The sequence below is a fragment of the Lutjanus erythropterus genome, chromosome 7 (assembly GCF_056507025.1).
Source record: "Lutjanus erythropterus isolate fLutEry1 chromosome 7, fLutEry1.hap2, whole genome shotgun sequence".
In the NCBI taxonomy this organism is placed as follows: domain Eukaryota; kingdom Metazoa; phylum Chordata; class Actinopteri; order Lutjaniformes; family Lutjanidae; genus Lutjanus; species Lutjanus erythropterus.
Window position 1 is genome coordinate 11,854,693 of NC_139323.1, and position 18,354 is coordinate 11,873,046.

The 18,354-nt window shown below is 42.6% G+C and overlaps 1 protein-coding gene across 2 annotated transcripts in view; it reads left to right on the forward strand.

Annotated features, from left to right (window-relative positions):
• The window catches only part of plpp3 (phospholipid phosphatase 3), a 41,260-nt gene that overhangs the window by 8,000 nt on the left and 14,906 nt on the right, over nucleotides 1–18,354 (forward strand). The window contains exons 2-5 of one of the 2 annotated variants that reach the window (XM_084722710.1): nucleotides 11,835–11,989; nucleotides 16,535–16,627; nucleotides 17,661–17,848; nucleotides 18,062–18,119. In XM_084722710.1, coding sequence (XP_084578836.1) covers nucleotides 11,835–11,989; nucleotides 16,535–16,627; nucleotides 17,661–17,848; nucleotides 18,062–18,119 — 494 coding nt within the window. Of the gene's footprint in view, nucleotides 1–11,834; nucleotides 11,990–12,622; nucleotides 12,781–16,534; nucleotides 16,628–17,660; nucleotides 17,849–18,061; nucleotides 18,120–18,354 lie in introns of both variants that reach the window. The other variant, XM_084722709.1, reaches the window with a different exon arrangement.

Here is an 18,354-nt window from a genome sequence, read left to right on the forward strand (position 1 = left end):
AGTCATATGGGACAACGCACAACATCAATACAAAAAAGAAATCTACATGTAGGCAAGAAGAACTCGTAAAGTGACTGAGTGACAATGTGACCATAGTTATATTACACACACTGCAAGTTCTGTGTATCAACGTGAAATCTGCAGCTTTAAAAACAAACAGTGCTACTAGCACTTGATGTAATTGAGAGCACTGCTTCATCATAGCCAGCAGGCTGAGAGCAGGAGGCCTCACAACACTGTCCTCGCCTGGGCCTCCTCCCTGCTGTTACACAGGCCCTTCTGTCTGTCACTTTCTCTTACTACATTGCCCACTACAATCCTCTGTGTTTGTGTGTGTGTGCATGCTGTGTGCATCCAGAGATGGGGGGTTGTGGGGGGGTGGGGGGGTCAGGGAGATTTCACTGTTTCACTGAGAACAATGCCCCTTTTGATGCATCTCAGAGCTCTTTGTTTCGTTAACGAGGACCAATGGGCTGGTGGCAGACAGAAGGAGGATGAAATGGAGGGAGGGAAGAAGTGAATGAGGTGGAGATGAGAGGGTGAGAGACCCTCCTCTGTGAGCACTCAAGGCCACTTGATTATCAGTCAGTGGTTTATGGCTGCTGCTGCTTCGAGCAGTATTGTTGACTGGATTGTGGGCTGTGGCGCTTATCTGCTCAGCTGTGGCCAGCGCCGTTTCAGTAATCAGCTCAGCATCTTTATTGGCGCAGGCCTTATCTGTGCTGCAGCCACTGAGCCCTATCCTGTTTACAAACAGAGAAGAAGAGACTCACTGCAATACTAGAAAAAAACATGTAGAACATTGTCTTTAGAAAAACATGATCCAAGATGTATGCAGAGGTGAGCAGAATATTTAAAGGAGCAGTATGTAGCAATTGCGTGTGCAGAAATGAGTACTGCAGTCCAAATAGCAAGTTGGAGCCATAGATGTTGTATATAGGATGTCTAGACTCAAGGAAAGCTCAGGCAGGTTACAGGAACACTGCAGGGGTTCAAATCGAGTGCAACATTACAATCTACGCCTTCTAAAAGATCATTAATGATTTCTTAGGACTCATAAATAGACACTAACGCATTCTGCATTAATATGAACGTTTAATTAACTTGAAATGGTCATGCTAAGTATTTCAACTTAGCATGTTTCCTCCATCTCTGATGGCGTATCATGGTCATTTTATGCAAATTTACAGTACATATATTACAGATTCCTCCTTTAAGAAGCAGACAAGAGGAAGGAGTGCAAGAAAGGGAGGAATTTCAGGAGTGAAATTTAGGGGAGAATTATCCAGACAGAGGTGTCAGGTTTCAAAGACTCCACAGCCCTCCTCTCCGCAGCCAGGCCTTTGTCCCAGGGGGTAATAATGCCATTATGGCAACAAGGGAGAAACGCCCAGCCAGCCACTCAACCAACCAGCCCAGTAGCCTGATCTGGCCTCTGGGCACTGCTCAGGTTTCCCTTCATTGGAGCAGCTGTGCGTTCGTCCTCCTCTTTCAACTGACAGTGCAGCCGAGCATTAGGAATGCCTTGATGAGTTGTAACTGATCTTTTTTTAAAACACATGATAAATATCCTCTTGCCTTCTTCACCTACTAATGCTGTCGCTAGAGTTGATTTCCCACAAAACAGTGTTGAGTCCAACATCTCCTCAAATGTGCCTACAAGCCAACAGCAACACGGAGCCAGCAGCAGCAGCATTCATCAGAGGCTGCCCTCGCAGGTGCCTGCTGGTAAAAGTCCCCTAGAGAGTGTCCCGGCGGATGCCTGTGTGTAAAAAGGCATTTATTCCTGTGAATAAAATCTCTCTGAGTAAGCACATGCTTCAGCCAGCGGCCCCCCGGTCGCTGCAGCATTCATACAGAGGGGGAAAAAGGACAGGGATTCACTCTGCACACCACTCTGCTGACCTCAGCCACTCCTGTGTGTGTGTGTGTGTGTGTGTGTGTGGCTCTGTGTTTGTGTATGTGTGAGACTCATCAGCAGCTTGTGCAAACAAAGAACTGATATCTAGGGCCAAACATCTGCATACATGTGTGCATGTTCATGTGTGTGTTTATGAATGTACGTTTCCCAAACAGTGATTATGTGTATGGATTAAAAATCCTGGGTGGTTTTTGTGCAGCCGAGCTTGTTTATTTGGATTGCCGGAGCATTTTTAAAGCCCTTTGTGGTCGACAACTTAGAAATGTTTGAGAACGGCTTTGGTGAAGTTGCCAGTGGAACCACAGTAATCCACTTTTACACCCACATAGCCACACACACGCACACACACACACGCACACACACACACACACACACAAGCACACACTCGTACAGATATAACAGGCAGTGCAGCAGTGACATGTGTGCCCTGCTCTTGTATGCTACAGTATAATCCTAGATCCATGTCACATCCCTCACCTCTGACCCTTGGCCCTGCCGCTACTTCCAGGGTCTGTCATGATGCTCAGCTAACCTCTGCACTCTCTTCCCAAATGTCTGGAGGGCCACACATACTCACACTCGTGGCTTTTGTGACCTGAAGATAAAGTTAAATGTGTGGGCTCGCAGCTCTCTGTAGTGTAGGAGGTGTGACAAATTTCAGAACATCCGAGGCATCTGCCCGGCCACCTTAGGTCACAGCAGTGTTTTAGTTGAATGCTGATGAGTGTGTGCCCTCTCTAAATGTCAGTATATATATTAAGACTGAGGCTGAGAAGGACATTTAGAGCTAATTTTGAGGGGTGACTGTTGTCAGTGTATTAGCTACAATAGATGCCAGTTTAGAGATGCAGAGAGGGGCACCAGCTCGGAAAATAATCAATGTACTGCTGAGGACAAGGTCAGCCACAAAATGTATTTTTTTGTCAGTTAAACTGATATTGATTTCTTTCAGGTGCACCTTTTTAAGTGTATGCTAGATATACAGTATTTTCACCACTGTACTTTGTTGTTTGACAGTCTTTTTTGAGAGGAAACTGCCACTATGTAAGCCAAATATTGCTTTCTTCAAAATAACCAAACGACATAGGCAAAATTAGTAATTTTACCTTGCAGAACACGGGAGTTCTCGGTCTACCTCGGCCTCAATCTGTTAGTTTGTTTGTAATTTTGCGACTTTGGTGTTTTAAAAGCATAGTTCAGGTTCAGAGAAGTCAAACAATAAAGCAAACAATTAATTAATACAAAACATGACTTTAAAATATACTATATTTATAATATCTCCATAAAAACCTAATCCCAAACGATTCTACCCATGTGCTGTTGTCACTGATCCAGCTTCTTGCTCACCTGGCTTGTCATTTTGGCAGAACATTGTCCACCAACAAGTGGGTCTGGCACTGAGCCACCCATTCTCTCTGGTCCCTTGAGATTGAACACACACACGCTGTGATTGCACCGCAGCTTGTTGCTAAGAGAAAGCATCTATCAGAATTAGTGGACTAAGAGAGATCTGCCAATGCAAGTAACTGAACAAAGACACTCGTTCTGTCTGCTGCTCCCTCTCTACACACACTGTCACACACATATCAAATAACACAGCATAATATCTTTACATACTTCTTTTTAAGCGATGTAGGCCATTTTAGAGCGCAGCAGCTTGGGTTACGTTGCAGGGCGTGTGTGGAGCTTGAACTGATAGAAGTGTGTCAAAACGTTCCTCAAGAGACTGGGACTGGCCTGAAAGTGACAAGTGAAGGTAATGGATCTACACCGGCCAGGTTTCTCTGTCATAACAACACACACACAGACACACACAGACACAGATCAGGTTGTTTCGTGATTTTTTTTTTCCTTGAGATGATTTTTTATACACTCATAATCATTTTTATTAGTGATCACCATAATGATGAGCAGATATAATTACAGATGTTTTGTCTCTCCCCCTTTTCCCCACTTTTCCCACCCGCATAAAATGATTTTCACCCATAGGCCACGATGGATGTATAAGTTAAGCAACTATGTGTTTTGTTCAACAAACAGCCCAAAAATATTAAATTTCCAACAACACGAGAAAAGAAGCAAATTTTCACACCTGAACATCTGTAAACAGAAAATGTTTGGTGTTTCTGCTAAATAGATAAAATTATTCAACTATCCAAGTAGTTCATGATATATTCTTTTGATCAACTAATCCATAAATCAACTAATAGCTTCAGTGTTAATAACAAACAAAATGTGTATTCAAGTTTGTTTTTTTTTCCTGAAAAATCTTTTTCATTTCACAAAACAAGTCAAGGTTTGCAAATATTAAAGGTTTTCTAAACACAAGCAGCTTTCCAAATACCATAAACTGGTCAAATTTAAACTTAAACCAGCAACTACGTACATTATAAAACAAATAAGAAACAGGTTTGGGAAACATCCACACACTTGGCTGAACTGACCAGTTGAATCTTTAATGGCTATCTGATCTGTTGCAGAGCAGTGAGAAAAATCAGAGACGAACAAAGGACAAATTGTGATTGATTGACTGGTCAGGCTCGGGAGCGGCGCCCCCCTGTCAGCCTCCGCCCTGTCTAACCTTCCTCTCAGTTCTCAGGATGGGTCACATCGTGTGTTTGAGAGACAGGAGGAGGAAATCCTCCATTAGAGCAGACCACAATACCTCTTCCTTTGCCCCGCTCCGCCTCCCATTCACCTCTCACACACACTGCTGACACTCAGCTCGCTCTCTATAATCACAATATCATTCTTAATTCTGCTCTTGAGCGCCATGAAAGCCCATTAAAATGTCAATAGAGACGTAGATGGGGGAGAAAGCCGTGAGAGTGGGAGAAGCTTCCACTATAGTCTCAGTAGAAACACAGGTGTTGCTCTACAGGGAAATTAGTGCTGTCAGGGGGAATTAACCTTTTGAGCGACGCAGAGCTTTAGCTGCCTTAAGAATAGTTATTGTGTCCTGTTCTGGCAAGTACAGTCGGTCTTAAGATGAGAGAAAATAATAGGACTTCACTGATCCTAAACATCCAGGACAGATGAACTTCAGGCTTGATATAAATGAGCATTTTTTAAATACATTAAAATACAGATCTTATCAAGTTCTAACTGTTTAGACAGCTGATTAAAGAAACATTTCTTTCTTTCTTTTATATTTGATGGAAACGTAAAAATTATACTTAGTCGTGTTAGTGCTGCTAATCTAAGTACTAACTCGCGATACCAAATTTAACTCCTAAGCCAATCAAATGGGCTCCGGCTGGATAATCTCTTTCACACAAACAAATGTGTGCACACGCACTGACTCTCTCTCACACACACACACCCACACATTGCAAGCTACATATATAAACTTAAAGGGGTAGTTTGGATTATTTACTGTGGGGTTGTATGAGGTACTTATTGACAGTCAGTGTATGAGTTACAGTAGATGGCAGTCAGCACACACCCAGTTTGGAGAGGCAGAAAAACTTTAAAAAGCTCCACTTGAAAAACATCAATCTCAGTTTAAGTGAATATTTTCACTGCTTTACTTTGCAAACAGCCTTTTCTGACAGGAAACCATTGTTATATGTGCCAGATATCCCTCTCTTCAATCCAACCTCCATGGGTGAAATAATTGGTTTTACCTTGCAGAACACAGGAGTTGCTGGTATACCACTGCTTCAATCTGTTAGTTTGCTTGTGTTATTGTGTGACTTAGCTGTTTTAAAAGGTTAGCTCAGTTTCAAACAAGTTACACAACAACACAAACAAATTATCAGATCGAGGCAGTGGTGTGCCAGCAACACTTGTGTCCTGTGTGGTAAAATTACTGAATTCGCCTATAGAGCAGTGGTTTCCCATTAGAAAACATCTCTTTGTCAGCAAACTAAAGCAGTAAAAATCTGACAAATATAGCGCACACTTAAACTGATTTCAACTTTTGTAGGTGGTCCTGTTTTAAGCGGCTAAAATACATTTTGCAGCCGACCCTGTCCACGTCAGTGCGTTGCTTCCGTGCTGTTGGCCCTCTCTGCTTCTCCAAACTGGAGCCGTGCTGACCAACATCAACTGCAACTAATTCTGTGACTATGGATAAATGCTTCACACAACCCCAAATTAAATCCGAACTATCCCTTTAAACTTACAAACATATGCACACGAACCATATATAAACACACACGAACATACTTTTCTGCTGTAATTTCTAGCAGGCAGTGGAGCGTGAACATGTGAGTGGATTTATGGATGGAAAATAAGTACAGCACACATGCACACAAAGGCCCTGCCGTGACCTCTGCATATAAACACTGATTCAACGAGCCAAAGAAATACCTCTCTCTCTCTTTCTATCTGACCTGTGGTAAGTAGTCTTTAGTGGCCTGCAGTAGTTGTGCTTGTAGACTGAAAGAGAGAGATGCATGACAGGATCTGATAAGACAAATAGAACTGTTCCCCAAACTCGCCAAACCACCCACTTAGGATATGTGTGTTTTTTTTTCCTCCATATACTCTCTGTCCCTCCCTCGCTGTTTCTTTCTCTCCATTGAGGGGTTTTTAGGCCCCAGTTATTCTCAGGCGCCTGTTTGTGCCTTTTCAATGCAGATCAGTGGCTTGATAGCTCATAAGGCTCATTGGCTCTAAAAGCAGAGAACACACAACCTCCAAAACTGAGTTTTTTCTGTCTCAGTAGTGGAGGTTTAGTCATGTTGAACCTAACCCTGGAGCTTTGGTGCTCTTTGTTTGGTTTGGTGTGAAAGCTGGACTCGAACCAATAAGCCGCTCTCTGGTCCTTCTCGACGGATTGGTCATGATGTGCCCTCAACACCATCTGAACCACGTCTATGCATCATTTGGTTAATAAACGTTTTATCTTCCTGTTTTGGTGATGGAGCTTTTAGCATGTTTGCTACCAAAATGTGGATTGACAGGACAAGCCTGGACTCACAGCAAAGAGCTGAGTCATGCCTGATTCAGTAAATGATTTAACACTGTCTTACATATAAACAGCAGTGAGAAGAAATATAACCCATGAATGTTCATATGTGTGGTCCAGATCAACACAGACATGAACAGAACCTGATGGAACTCCATGATGTGCCATATGTCCAGGTAGAAATTGGGACAGGCTTGTCTTGTTTTAACGACATTTCCAGCACATGACTTGTATCTACGATTTCTGGACCATTTGAGTTTGTGAACGCAAAACGTAACAGTTGGAAAATTGAAACAATGCACCATGCTTGCATTGGTTTGATTCAGGAACCACACCTTTAGGTTTGAACCCACCTTAAAGTTGGACCGTTTGCAAGCAGTACAGGTGCTTCCCCTTTCGTAGCGAGGATTTGAGAAACTCGGGCATCACTGGATGTTACTGACCTCATGACAGAGCTTGTTAAATAGTTGTTTTTTAATTCACTGACGCACCACAGGCCTTTGCTAACAGCCCAGCCCACCTCTTTCTTTTTCTCCCCTCTCTGTTTTTATCTCTCCCTCCACTGACACTCCCCCTCTCTCCGGGTCAGCGGGCCCCGTGAAGGTTGCTCGCTCTTTATCCCATTGCCATTAAGGAGGTCATATTTCTTCTCACTGCTGTTTGCAGATGGGGCTCAGATGGGACCGTGGGGTTAGTGCTGGGCAGTGTTTTAGCTTGTGCTGAGAGGTTCGTGGACTTTGGTATGAGGAGAATGCCCACATACCAGGCTGTTTTCGGGGGGGGGGGGCATGGAGGGCAACACAAAACAGCTTGGCATCTCAAGGCTGGGAAGCGTGTGGACAGAGAGGCTTTCATAAATTCTCAATAGATAGTGTTGAGGAGCTCAATCGCTCGCTCTCACTTTCCTTTTTCTGTCACTTTCTGGAGATGGTCAGCTTTCCCATGCTGTTTTCCGATCTCAGTTTAGCCTTTAAGCACCAGTTTGCATGTGTGTGTGTGCGCGCGTGTTTCCCATGTCTGTTAAGCCCATGACCTCCTCTCCTTTCACTTCTCCTCATTTGCATTTGAATCCCCTCTCCGCAAGTAGGCCAGAGTGGAGAGACGGAGAAAGAGAGGAAAGGAGAAGGAGGAGAAAATGGGGGGGAAAAAAGAGTGGAGATTGGCATGGGAGAAAGCATGATCCGATTTCTGAAAAAGTTGTTTGCCCCAGCTGAGTGTTTACCCAACAGAACTGATTTTGTATATGGACTTAACACATAGGGGTTCTCACTGTGCTGAAGGTATTAACCCATTAATGTCCACTTGCACTTGAAGTACTAGCTGAGCTAAGTACAAATACATTGACATTTTTCAAATCAGTCAAACATTCTGTTTTTTAGTCATTAATCATAAGGGACAATAGGAACCTCTGTATCCACTAGTGTATTTGTGAAAAATTATCAGATGAGTATTAAATAAGTATGAGAACTGTCTGTGTCTCAAAAACTACAAGGACTTATATCAGACTTGGTAGCATTTGATTCAAAACTACTTCAGTTTTATTAATATGTTCTTTGAACAGTGAAAATCTGATATTTAGCACATCACATGAATGTTATGTTGTCTGCTTGCTTTTCTTTTTTTGCAAATCAACTTTTTTCTACCTATAAAGCTAACAGGGCTGTTTATAGGCAGGAATCTGGTGATATATGTATTGTGATACAGGGGTTGCAATTCAATATATTGTGACACTGTTAGCAAGATGATATATAGCTATTTTTTAAATCAAATTTTAGGCTAAACTGTCTTACTATAAAGATATGATATTTTCATACAACACATTAGGCATAGGCATGATAAGTATGTGAAATCAAAAAAGTTGATTTTGTTGTGTAGCTACATGTCTTTAGAGTTACCACAGCATATTTTGTGTTTCCACGACCTTTTGTGTGGCTTAACCTTAACATACTAAATATAGTTCTTGATCATGGGTTAAAGTTCACTGGTGCATTAAGTTAAAAGACTCATATGTACAGAAACACAATTCTGCTCCAGAATCTGTTACTACTGAAGCTGTGGTGACGGTCTTGCCCTGCCTTGCCCCTGTAGCTGTATGTGAACAGGCTCACCCAGCACTCACCCTGCCTGTTGTATGGACAGTGTGGTTGTCAGACTCAACCAAAGTCTGTTCCAGCCCTGTGTGGGCCCACCAGCAGCCTGTTGAGCCCTGGCGTTGCAGCCTGTTTATGCAGGTGTCTGCCTCCGTGACCATCCCATCTGCTGCCCTCTGCCAGCCACTGGAGAGAGAGACAGTCCTCTTTGATTACAACAAGATAGTTGAAAAAAAAATGCTTCAAACTCTTTACAACATTTTAGTGACTTTCAGCAGTTTTTGTTATGTTTGGATGAGAGGAAGGAGATTCTTGAGCTTGCTTTACAAAACCTCATTCTTGAACGTGAAGTCAGCAATTGACAAAACATTCTCACTTCAAAGTCCGTTGGGCAGCTGTTTGAGAGCTTTAGATCATTTCGCATGATCTTCATTGTTCCTTTGTCTTTTAAAATGTAGATGTTCACGTTTCATCTTTTTTTTCCAAGGACTTTGGCTGAAAGGCTTCTTGTTTGTGTTAGGTTGAAGGTTGAGTTTTAAAGTTCATTTTTCACCTCAAAAGTTTCCAAAAATGATTTTGAAGCTTCATTTATTGCAGTCAGCTTTTGAAATCATCATTTTCTGTGGCCAAAACCACCACCACCACATATATTAATGTTAAAAGAAGGACAAAATGACGGAGCACAGATGATTTCTTTCCTATTTAACCATAGTGCTGTGAACGTGCACTCATTCACACCTGAGACAACACTTTCATCTTTCAAGTGGGAGCAGATGTCACAGTGTGGATGTTAAGGAGCCTCTGAGAGCCTTGAGTGAGTGTCCACAAGAATGCATAATAAAGTGTGTGTTGAAGTCTGTGTTTTTCACGACAGACCAGTAACACGAGATCCCTCTCCCATCATTTGTGAGACAACGGCTGCGGTTCTAGGAGAATTCATGAGTAGATGTCTGACTTTGACCCAAATGTCAAAAATCTCTATGATGTGAGCTAACCACATGAACCGCATGTGGGAGTAGTTTCTGTGCAGTCTTATGTTGAATGTATATGTTGGTGTGTCTATGTATGGGTCTTCAGGACGCCTTCGTGTCTTCAGATCCCTCTATTTATGAGCTACTACAGTCATACGTACACACGCCAAACATTCTCTCATGCAAAAAATGTTCCAGAGTTGGGTGGGCTTAGTTTTGTTTTTCTTGGTATTCACACTTTTTAAAATCCCCGAAGGAAAACTTGGGCAGTCCCTGCCAAAGTTTGCACGCCTGTATTTGTAGTCCTTTGATTTGGAGATATGTATTTATTTTCCCTTCATCAGAACAGAACATGGGTGTGCATGAGTGCGTGCACGAGCGTGTTGTTGAAGAAGCCAAGAACAGAATTCATTTGACCAACTGAACTTCTAAACATCTCTTTTAGATTGTCATGAAGGCTGTTATTAAAGCAAAAATTTGACATTTTGGGAATTACAGTTGGCAGTGTATCTACACAGGGCCCTATGTCCCAAGCGTCATGTCTAGAAAGGAACCCTGGATTTGTGAAACTCTTGCAAGATTTGTATGAGCGGTTTCTTCATTGTGCATTTTGTACAAACAAATTTTGTAATGTGACAACACTGTAATAAAAGTCTGGGTAGGTTTAGGGACAAAAAACATTTGGTTAGGGATTTGTGTTAAAGTGATCAATCTTGCAAGATCTTTTAATGGTCTGGGGTTCCCTTTTAGACATGACCCCTAAAGAACTCAGGACCGAAAGACCTTGGGAACATAAGAATGACCCCATGTGCTTTTCTGCCAAGAGTGAGATGAAATGCCACTCTTGTGTTTGTAAATATGTGGCTACTGCCAACAGCCAGTTAGCGTAGCTTGACATAAAGAGTGAGAACAGGGAGAAACAGCTAGCCTCGCTTTGTCCAAAGGTAACTAAATCTGCCTACAAACACCCCAGAAGCTCAGTAATAAACATGCCATATTTCATTCGTTTAATACATACAAAACCTGAATTTTGCTGCCAGGGTAGCTTTTTTACTCTGTTGCCAGCCTCTATGCTAAGCTAAGCATCATATTTAAGCCTGTAATACACTTTTCGCCTCTGTGAATGCCATCAGAGGGTGTACATGTTGGTTGTATGTGGACATTTGTGTACCCCCAGTTTGTTGTGACTGTGCAGACTTGTCCGTGGACTTTTCCATGTGGCCACAGCAACAATCCAATAGACACCGATCTATTCCGCATGTGTGAAACATCTCCTGCAAGTTGACTGTAGACTGTAGTATAATAAACAGAACTATTACATGTCTGCAGCTGTCCGTGTACATGCCTGTTTCAGTAGTACTATAGTGGAGTATAATCCAGGTTTTTCTACACATCTCATCTAGTCTTGGCAAGAAAGTAAATTAGTTTATTTCCCAAAGTGTTGAACTATGTTGTATCCGTTTAACAAATGATTTCTGTTTAAAAAGAAGACATTTTGACACTCTACCTGGAATGGAACTCTCTTCTCCTTCAGTCCATAACAGTAAAGTTCTCACAATGTATTGACATAAGTCCCTGTGTTCGTGGGTTTCTTTTGTCTTCAGTAATGGACCCCTAGTCCTGAGAGTCAGTGTGTATTTGCTCTGTCAGGAGGGGGGATCTCCTTATGCTAGAGAATAAACCTCAGCTCTCAATAGCCTGGTGTCATACTGTCAACAGGAGCAGCAGGAGAGAGTTTGCTGAGTAAATATCCTATCAGTGATGATGTTAATGTGTAATTTAATGTGATATTTCCTCTTCAGCTCACAGGTAAGTAGCTATATGTTGCAGTGTGATTCCCTGTATTAGGTGTGTTAGTGGATCAGCCTTAAGTATGTGTGTGTGCATGGGTTCATACATCCATTCATGTGTGTGTGTGTATGTGTGTGTGTGTGTAGCTATGCTGCCCAGCCTGGTTCTGCACCGTACCTCTGTTCGTCCATACCAGAGGGGTCTCTACTGTGGTGACTCCAGCCTGAGCTACCCCTACAAGAGCAGCACCGTCCCCTCCTCAGTGCTCACTTCTGTTGGGTTGACACTGCCTGCGGTGTCCGTAAGTCCCCCCCGCCCGCACAAAGAGCACTCAGTTTTGGGGAAACACTGACGGCAGAAACAGGGAGGGCTGGCGGTTCACGATGGTGGCTGTGAAGGAGTGACGGTACTACATAAGAGTTTATAAAGTTGCTGCAGGTAACTGGCCTGGCATCTACTGTAAAGTCATTTTGATTTTTTAGGTGGTATTTTTTAGACAGTTAAAATATGTCTTGCTGCTGACCCTGACCACAGCTGTTTATAGCTTAGCTACACCATTACTTCTGGTGCTTCCCCAAACAGGGGCAGTGTCAGCCAGCATCTATTGTTGGTAATACACTGTACCTCATACAACCCCACTTAAAAAAAATCCGAACTGTTCCTTTAAATCGTACTTTGTAATCTACGGAGTCAGTTGCATCTGATTTTGGAAACCTGTCACTCCTTCGCTCCAATCCGACCATACATGACAGCTTTCAGCCCCACCCACTTCTGCCACGTCCCATAATCCCCTGGTGTCAGCGTGCTCCTTGTGCTCCCCCCTGTTCTCTTCTGTTTATGTCTGTGTCACTGACCTGGTGCTTTTATGCTTTCTTTCTTCTCTCCCTCTTCCTGTCTTTCTCTCTCTCTGCTCCCCCTCTTGTGTCTCTTGTAGCTAGCCTGCCTTTCCTGATCATTGAGACTAGCACCATAAAGCCGTACCAGCGCGGGTTTTACTGTTCGGACGAGTCCATCCGCTACCCCCGAAAAGAGGGAGACACCATTAGCGATGCCGTGCTTTGTGGTGTTGGCATTCTTATTGCCATCTTCTCTGTAAGTCGAACTTTACACCTCCCTTTGTTTGCTGCTTTTACTTAAATTTAAAGTCACTTCTTTTTAACTCTTAGATATCGATAGATCAGTCTCACTAACATAGCCCCTTAAAAGGAAACTTTGGTACCTTTCATGTGGAAATCCAGTTTTGATGGTAAATATAGTCCATTGAAGCTACAAAATCCTCAGTGTGCACTATATAGACCGAGAAAGAGTTCTGATGCTGCAGTATCTTAGACTTTGATACTGGTTCCTGAACGATACTTTTTGCGATACCAACTTTATAAAATCCATTTCAACAAAATGAAAATTACATTACACATTACAGTACTGACTTTTTGTTTAATATTTCAGCTCCATTTTACACACTCAACGTAGTTTCATGACATAAAAATATAAACCCATTTACCACAATTTGGTTAAGCTGAAGTTGTCTGTTTCAGCTCGTTAGTTTTATGTTTCAGTGCCTTGGTATTTTTCCTCTCAAAGCAGTTTTACAACATAAAAATTAAATCCTAGATGAGTAGTTTTTTCATCTAACGCTATGTTTTGACCAACAAAGTAATAGCTTTAGGCTGGGGTGATGATGCACAGCAACATGGGGGTGGGATGACAAGCTTGCCCACAATGCATCCTGGTACATGTAGATACTGCTGCACAGCTCTGTGAACAGGAAAAGAAAGTTTTCTCAGTCAGTAAAGCACACACTGAGGATTTTATTGCTTCATTTGTCTAAATTTACCATCCACAATGACGGGACATCCACATGAAAAGTTCCAGATTTTACCTTTGATCAAAACGTTTGAGTGATTTCTTATCATGCAGTATTTTCTAAAATACTCCAGTCTTTTGCTCTAAATGTGCTCTATATGTCCTACCCTTTTCATCTTACCATGTTTTCTTCGTCACACTTTATTCTACCGTACATCATCCATGAGTCATCCAAGCCATTTGTAACGGCCTGTTTTTATTACTTCGCTAAGCGAGTCAGTGGTAGCAAGAGAGGCCCCCCAAGCGACATTAGGAAGTGTGTGTTTATGTGCGGGTGCTGACGCATGCATGCCAAAGACCAAAGAGATTTTACAAGTTCTTGGTCCACTCTGTTACCTCCCACTCGTATCCGTGCAACCCCACTCCGTGCCCTCTGTGCCCTGCACATTACCCCGGGTGAATGTTTCAGTGCTCTCTCCCATGCCCGCACTCGTAGCCTGAGGGGTCTGACCAGTTAGCGTGAAGTCTTCATTCCCATGACTTGACTCCTGCTCCAGAGGGGAATAGCTGCAGTTTAGTACCAGCACACTGGGTGAGGGGGGGCCAGGGTTAGTGGAAACATGTAATAATGACATGCGGTGGGGTATGGGTACGTCAATTAGTGCCACGTGGTCAGGCTAGATGATCTTTACAGCCCCCAGACTCTTTAGCGGCACAGCCGTCTTATAAGTTCCCAGACTGGGACGTCGCTTCAACCCCGTCTCCTCACCATCAGTGTGGTGGGCACACACACACACACATACACACACACACACACACACACACACACACACACACACACACACACACACACACACACACACACACACACACACACTGTACCAGCTCAGCTCCTCTGCTTATTGGAACCAGGAGCTTGTGTTAGTTAGTTGCCTCACATGTTCACGTGTGGGCAAAGCTGGCGTGTCTAACACAGCTGTGTTCCATTAGTGGCGTCTACTGCCGTGCCGACACCATTCCTTTAACGCACACACGTGCACGCTCACTCACGCGGGCGCACACACACACACATATATGCACGCATATACATGCACTGGTAGCAGATTCCAGTTGGGCCTCTTGTTTATCTTCACTGCTTGGGAAATCCCAACAGCACTGCTGGTCAAACATATCAGTGTCTGACAGGCCACGTCTCCACTGTGAGAAAAAGAATGACCAATAGCGAGATAGAGTTCTTTAAAGGGACAGTTCCACCCAAAATTAAAATGACATATTTTTCCTTTTACCTGTGGCGCTATTTATCCAAGATTGAGTGTGTGGTGCGGTGTGAGATGCCGAGTTTTGGAGCTATCGACCGTGTACTGTTTCCAGAAATCATGACTCGGTTACTCAAGATAAATCACAGACGTGGTTGTGAGAATTTTAATGTAGGTTTAATGCAGCTTAATGGTTCCTCTATAAAGAAAGTAGTTCTGGTAGATTCTACCATTGAAAGAAAATAGTTAATCCATGAAACTGATCACAACAAGGTCTGTGGATTATCTTGAATTACTGGCTCAATATTTGTGGAAAGAGATCTTGCTCTTGAGGTTTTCAAATGTATTTTTTTTGGCGCTTTGACTACCACAACCCAAGTTCTATTTAGTCCCATTATACTTGAGAAAAAGCAGGCATCTCTAAGGCCAGCATCTCCCAAACCTGCCAACTCAAGACAAAACAATCTAGATGGATAAGTCTCACTGCAGTTAAGACAAAAAATACATATTTTTGATTTTAGATGAACTGTCCCTTGAGGCATACGCATTGATGATCCAAATAAACCCATCAGGCACCTATTTAGCCCTCTAGCTCTGGTCAGAGGGCCTTAAAATGAGACACAGAGGAATAAACCAAGACAGGGAGGTAGAAAAGAGGAGGAGAGGTTTGAATGCAAATGCTAACTACCCAAATAAACTCCTCTGGCCTGTATCGGCCTCCTGTGGTTCTAATCTTAAACTCAGATCAGAACAATACGTTGATAGCACACACACTCACACTAATACACCGCTGTGTTTGTTTCTCCTGGCTGTGAGCCTGACAGCTGCCCACCAAACAGTCAGGATATGTGTGTTTATCAAGCCTAACACTTCAAACACAATACGTGCAAATACACAAACATTACATATCTGTATTGACTTGATTGGATGCCTGGGAAACACCAGCTGAGACTGCAGATGTGCACACATTCGGAGTCCTAATGCTATTCACATTCACAGTACTGTCTGCTGGCAGGTAAATATTTTCCTGAAAGACTCGGTGAGAAGGTTGGCCAAAGAGTGAGGCCTTGTGTGGAAATAGGAAGGAAAGGGAGATGTGGTTAGCGGTGGCGAGCAGCCGGTCCGTCAGTCAGATACCCCAGGTGGTTCAAATGTGATTGACATGTCCGTGCCTCGAGGGTTGGCTCGGTGTAAGCCCCTTCAGTGCAGACGAGGTCTTTCCATGGGCCCCAAGTCTACTTAAAAGTGCCTGGCTGGAATAACAGAATTCAGAACTAGCCCACTTGACTTAAGCCTTATAGCAGACCACTGCCCTGATATAAATCCCCCTCAGTCAGGTCAGTGACTGAGATTTTGACCCAGTCTTTAAGTTCTCATGTTTTTCTTTTCCCTTTGCCTTCAACCTCTCATTATCCTCCATATTTCAAATGAAAGGCGCCATCATATCATTGAGCAAAGCATCACCACTCATTAATAACATTAATAACATCAAAACTGCCTGAGGGAAAGGCAGGCCATGCTCATTCTACTATATATGTTGTCTGTGTGTGAGTCTGACTCACTCTGTCACTCATTTCTGTTTTTACACATCCTTTCTTCTCAATCTGTGACTTCAGTCTGGACTGAAATTAGATTTCCTGCATGAAACACACTCAAACGTCAACGTTTTTTTTATCTGAATCTAAACTGTATGACTGTAGGACTCAGCAGCATCATATAGCTAGAATTTGTCTTGTATTTGTGATCAGTGTCATCTTTTTATCTCATAAAACGATCTGTTCTTTTAGATTGTGATTGGAGAATGCTTCAGGATTCACCAACTACATGAGGGAACCAAGTCTTTTGTCGGGAATCCTTATGTCGCAGCCCTCTACAAACAGGTCAGTTAGTCTGTAAGCATACTTTTAGAAATGTCCAGATTATTACATATATGGCTGACTGTTAGTTAAAGCCCTCCCCTGTCAGGCCTTCATTTGTTCCACACATTGAAGCAATGTGAATGGGGCTGTGTACGTGTATGTGTACTCCATATATAGGGAGACTGGATGATGTTTTAATTTTCTTTACCCTCACAAAAACTCAAAAATACAAATGCAAAAGTGTAAGGAATGGATTGAACAGTATGTTAATCTGCTAACATAACCTGCAGTTATTAGCATGCTTACTATTTCACAATCTACAGTTGTAACCTGATGTGAATTCTAAAGCCAAGGAGCATTTCATCCAACATTATTTGGTGGATTACAGGTTAGGTTTAGAGCAGCTCTGTTCAGAAGCAGCGTCACTGTTTAGTATTTCATCAGTGTCTGAGGGCCCATCCTGAACATTATCAGAGTTTAGGCTAACATTAGAAGCTCCATCCTGCTCTATTAGATTTGGAAGGAAGCGCTAGTCAGCATTTGCCAAACACCATTGTTAGTCCTCATCCTAAAAGCCGTTTCTCTTACAATGTTCAAAGTAAAACATACTGTTCCAAAATATGAGCAGTGAAGCATTAATTTTACCTATTTCCACGTCCTCCAGATCTTCATCTAGTGATGATGCTGACTTTTTGTGTGAGGCATGTTAGCTTTAGCTTTAGTTTTTTAGCAAATGTTCACAGCCATCAAGTGTAGACGCATTTACAGGGTTCTACATTTTAAATGAGCCGAAAACATTCACAGTTTAGTTACTTCAGCCACAAAAACAGCAGTTGCAGCCCAGATGTGAGAAACCTGCTTTTGTCTTCGTCCGTCCAAAATCAGGTTTGTTAAATATGTCCACCATTACCATTGTAAACTGCATAAGTGCCGTTTGTGAACAGAAAAACCTGGCAGACAGTGACAGTAAGTAAAGGGGACAGGGCTTAGCTTATGATGAGTCATCATCATCTCCACTGATAATATGCCTCATCATGAACGTGTCATCTTGCAGATGGGTGTGTTTCTCTTTGGATGTGCCGTCAGCCAGTCATTCACAGACATTGCCAAGGTGTCTGTGGGTCGTATGAGGCCACACTTCTTAGATGTGTGTAATCCAGATTTCTCCACCATCAACTGTTCACTGGGATACATCACCAACTATACCTGCAGAGGTGATGAGAGTGATGTACAGGAGGCCAGGTTTGTATAAACACCAATACATATACACACAATATACAGTGTATATACTCCAAAGAATAAGAATAATTTAAATAAATTATTTATTAATAAGTGTTTACAGACTAATTATAAACCATTCATAAATCATTTATAAAGGTCGTCTTATTGTAATTTGGTTATTATTCTGACCATATTCTACAGTAAACTGACCAAAGATAATCTTTTCCTTCACAGGAAATCCTTCTTCTCAGGACATGCCTCTTTTTCAATGTTTACCATGCTCTACCTGGCTGTAAGTAACTATTAAAATCTTTTACACATCACAGCACACTGACATGCAAGCACACACACGCTGAGTGCCACACACAAACAATGCTTTACAGATTGAAGAGGGAGTCATGGAAAGAAGGTTGGGCTGCGATTTAGGGATTCACCGTCTGGAGGAAAAGCAAAACATTGTTGTTATCCACTTCTCCTCCTCCCGGTCCTCCACACTCAGTTTATGAAGAGGTTCATTCTCCTTTTTA